The sequence below is a fragment of the Benincasa hispida genome, chromosome 4 (genome assembly GCF_027475165.1).
Source record: "Benincasa hispida cultivar pf3 chromosome 4, pf3_genome.v1.1, whole genome shotgun sequence".
NCBI classification, from domain to species: Eukaryota; Viridiplantae; Streptophyta; class Magnoliopsida; order Cucurbitales; family Cucurbitaceae; genus Benincasa; species Benincasa hispida.
The window spans coordinates 44,011,546-44,016,031 of NC_143481.1; the positions used below are offsets into that span (position 1 = coordinate 44,011,546).

Sequence of the window (4,486 nt, forward strand, 5' to 3'; positions counted from 1 at the left end):
TAACTCCGTACCTTTAAATATTGATACTATTTACTAAAGCAAGAAAATTTCTTAAATTTATGGAAAACCAAACATAATTGTTAAGATTTCACACTGAAACCTCACCGTTTCTATAATATATATGATTTTTTTAAAAAATATATATATAATATATATGAAACATTTCTCATTTTCAATTAGTTTCGAGATGAAACTTTAGGTTAAAGCATTTGTATGAGAATGAACAAAAAATTGAAAGTCAATTTCTTTATCATACACATTTTGAAGTTAGGAACCTAATTAACACAAAATTAAAAGTTTGGAACCTAATTACGCTTATAAAATTTCAGAGATCAAATAACAACAAATCTAAAAATTCAAGTAGTAAAACTTATAACTTAATAAAAAATATTTTAACTTAAAAAAATACATTATATTACTTAGTTGCTGTTTAATGTTTAATGAGATGAAATTATGGGTTTGGAATAAATAATTATGATCAACCTCATCAAACTTAGGAGTTTATATATATATGTGTGTGAACCAAAAAAGTGCATGTATAATGTGATAAATGGAATAATTTTCTCAAAAGATATATACAATTTATTTCAATTTTTTCATAGTACATTTTGATCACAAGGGACTAACTTCCTTCCCTTTCTACACAAAGCCTGTTCGCCAACTGAGTCAACGGACTTCCCGTAACTATACCGTAACGGCATCCTCCCGAATCGTCTATGAAACTCCGTTATACACCGTCCCCTTCTCTTCCTATGCTCCCCTTTCCTATTACTCAGCCCTATCTCACTAACCCCTTCCCTCAATCCGAGCCGTTCATTCTCATCATCGTAATCATTCCGTGGGTCTCCCCAGTCCCTGATCCTCTGCGCCGCAACCATAATAGGCCCAGCGTTCGACATGTCGGCCACCACGAAATTCATCAAGATATCCTCGCAATTACGCTCTCGATCGACAACTCTCCGCATGTCGGCCATCGCCGCTCCGCCTCCACAAGAATACTCGAACAAATACTCCGTCTTGAGAATCATCAGTTTCGTGAGTACGATCGAGTACCTGTCTTGATGAACGGTGTAGATCCATTCCCGTCTCGAGAGGTCTAGATCGTGGGACCGGACGAAGAAGCCGACAAGTCGTTCGGGGTTTCTCCCCCAAATTCTAAACGCGAATTCGAGGGACGATGTGTCGATCTCGACGTCATCGTCACAGATCAAAACGGCGCCGGTTTGGATGGATTTTCGAGGAAGGAAGCGAGAATTGAGGCTGTTTGAAGATTGGCGGATTAGGGAGATGGGTCCTGTGGTGAGGTTTTGAGCCAATTTTGTTAGGGTTTTTGTTGAGGTTGAGGGATTTCCCCATAGGATCAGTACTGTGTGTACAAATGGGGATGCGGCATACGTGGAAGCAATTGATTGGAGGAGAGGGATGCGGGACTCGTAATAGCCGTTGATGAGGACCGTGATTTGATCTGATCGTAGATTCCGTCGGTCCGGTGGGGATGCGGCGGCGCACGTGGCGGCGGTTTCTTCATGTAGAGAGGACACGGCGGTGGAGAAAGAGAGGAGGAGGACTAAGATCGTTAGAAAGTGGAAGTTCATCTTCACTTGTTTCTGCCTTGAGCAAGAAGCAGGAAATATTATCTTATTCGCAGTTAGTTCTTTTTTTTAAAAAAAAATAATAATAATTTAATTTATTTTGTTATATTTTTCTCATTAAACGACATCGTAAGTAATAAGCTGATGCGTAAACTTTACTCTGTTTCGTAAAGAAAATGGGAAGAACGTGAACAGCAACCCATGGAAAGTGTTCCTATGATAATAGGTTAAATTATAAATTTAATCCGAAGATATAAATAATTTATAAAGATATTGAAAATAAATGAAAACGAATATTGGATGATGAGGTGTCATAATATGTATGGAAAAGAGAAGTTATTTGGGGGAGGATTTTGAAAAATTTGAGTGGAGGGAGGAGATATGAAGCTATGATATTGAAGGGGAGAGAAAGGAAATGATATTGGGGAAAGTTGGAGAAAATAAATGGGAAAGAGATTGAGATTTGATATATATTTTTAGGAATAATATCTTTTTCGTCTATGAATTTTTGCTTTAGTTTCTATTTGGTTTCTAAGTTTTAAAAGATTACACATTTAGTCCATAAATTTTAAGCCTCATTTCAATTTAGTCTTCAAGTTTCAAAATGTTATAAATTTAACCTTATTTGAATTTTGTTTTAATTTGGTCATTGGGTTTCGAGATTAACCTTAATTTTTCGGTAAATACTCACTTTCAATCATTGACCTCAATTTTTGTTAATTAATTAAAAATAATCATGAAATGAAATTTTAAATTTAATTTTAAAAGTGATAAGAAACTTAATTAATTATAAAACTTTTAACGATTTTTAATTTATTAACATAGAAGAACTCTAAAGACAACAATGATTATTTGGTGAAAAACCGATGTTAAAAATGTAATTTTGAAATATAAGGACCAGATTGGGACAAAATCCTGATGGGAATCATAGGCTGATGTTGACTTTCCAGTGCTCTTCTTCTTAAGAAAGCGTAATCTGACTTGACTAAACTATGGGTGTGGGAGAAATAATGAATAAGAAACCTGTTGGAAAAAGGTTGAAAGATCAGTTTATTGCATCTCGAAGACCATTGAGTCCTCCTTTTTTCGGACAACACATACAGAGGGAGCCCTTCCACACGGAACTCCCAAATCACTATGGCCGACTTTCGTCTCTATTAAGGCTATCACGAACGCCTGCGAGAATGAGAAGGCGATCATAGTACGTCAAGCTCAAATGTCAATGGTAAAATTATAACATTTTAAAACCCATGGATTAAATTGACACCAAACTCAAAGTTTAAGGACTAAATGTATAACATTTTAAAACTTATGGACTAAATAAAAACTAAACTCTCAAAACCTAGGGGCCATAAAGATATTTTTTCCTATATATATATATACATACATATATATATATTTTTATGTAGAGGAAGGTATTGATCCAAATCCATGGCCAAGCAAAGGATGTCTATCCCAAGATGAGAGAGGACTCTCTAAGAGAATGCAAAGTTCAATATTCAAATTGATATTCAATCTATTACAAACCCTATATAGGCTATTTATAGCCTTAACATGAAATATGAAAATAACTAATTAAACATCAATACATGAATAACGACGAGGAGAATTAGAAGATTGTTAGAGATGTATAATTGGTTATCTATTTGTTTAAGGTTTCTGGTATTTGCTCATTGGGTCAATTCAATGATGTCTTAGAATATGTCTCACAGAATATTGTTTTGAACAATATTTCTTTTCTTATTTGAAATATTATGTCTTTTTATTTTTCTCTAGGCTACTTTCCTTATTTATGGTCTACCGAATTTGAATGAGGATATTTTTCATTTTTCTGTGAGCTATTTTAGTGCAAGAAGTAGTCTTGTTAAGATTGTCGCATAGAGATGGAGTTCTCATCTTTGGGGGAATCCTAAGATTACGTTCATAGAAAATGAGTTCTCAAACTTAAGGGTTCTAAGTTCTTCAAGTGAAGGGGAGTTCATGAGAAGAAGGAAAGATAACTTCATTATGAGAGGAAGACACACACTTAATTGAAGCCTAAGTATCTCTTCACTAATATTCACATACAAGAGTAGTATATATTAGTCAATCTTTAGTTTAGTCAATAATTTAGATTCATTAGCGTTTAATTACTCTATGTGCAAGTTGACAACATAAACACGGGTATACAATAGATCCACACAAAATGGTAACCTAAGATGTACTAAAATAATAATAATTAAAGAAAAAACAAACAAACACAAGTATATACTAGGGGTATGAACAATTCAGTTCGGTTTGATTTTGAGCAAAACCAATGTCGAACCGAACAGATCGGTTTGTAACAACATTCAACTGTTGAAAACCAACTCTAATCGGTTTGAGTTCCTTAACCGAACCACCTTGATTCGGTTTGGTTCGGTTAAAATCGATTTTTCCATTTAAAAAAAATCTCTTCCCAACCCAAATACAAAACCCATTTTTAAATACCAAATTAGTCATAGAATACCTTTATTGCATTAAATAAATGGAGGTGGAGCTGAGAAAATTGTCGAGTGTGCTATCGAAGTTTCATTGGAGGTCCTGACTGGCGATGGAACTGAGAAGTGAAGGAATCGAATTCCTTAGAGGAAGTGTGTGAATGCATGTGCCAATAAATTTCATTTTGGAAAACATGAAAAATAAAGAAAATACAAAGAACATGTGCAGAATAAACATTAATTCTATAGCATGCCTTTAGGGAATGAGAACAATACCTCTTGAAAACCATTTTCAACAAAATCTTTCTTCTTGCGTTGATCTCACGAATAAACACGAACTCAAAACTTATTTCAATTCCCACGAACAAGGAGTGAGACACTACCACTTGGTACCTCGCTATTCTTTGGACAAGTATCAAGAATGGTGAGATCCTT

At 34.5% G+C, this 4,486-nt stretch overlaps 1 protein-coding gene across 1 annotated transcript; it reads right to left on the reverse strand.

The window, feature by feature from the left end:
• Positions 1-559: 559 nt before the first annotated feature.
• On the reverse strand, positions 560-1,821 carry LOC120086373 (glycosyltransferase family protein 64 C3). The gene has a single exon (XM_039042990.2). The coding sequence runs from the start codon at positions 1,593-1,595 to the stop codon at positions 597-599; it is 999 nt and encodes a 332-aa protein (XP_038898918.1). The 5' UTR covers positions 1,596-1,821; the 3' UTR covers positions 560-596.
• Positions 1,822-4,486: the final 2,665 nt, after the last annotated feature.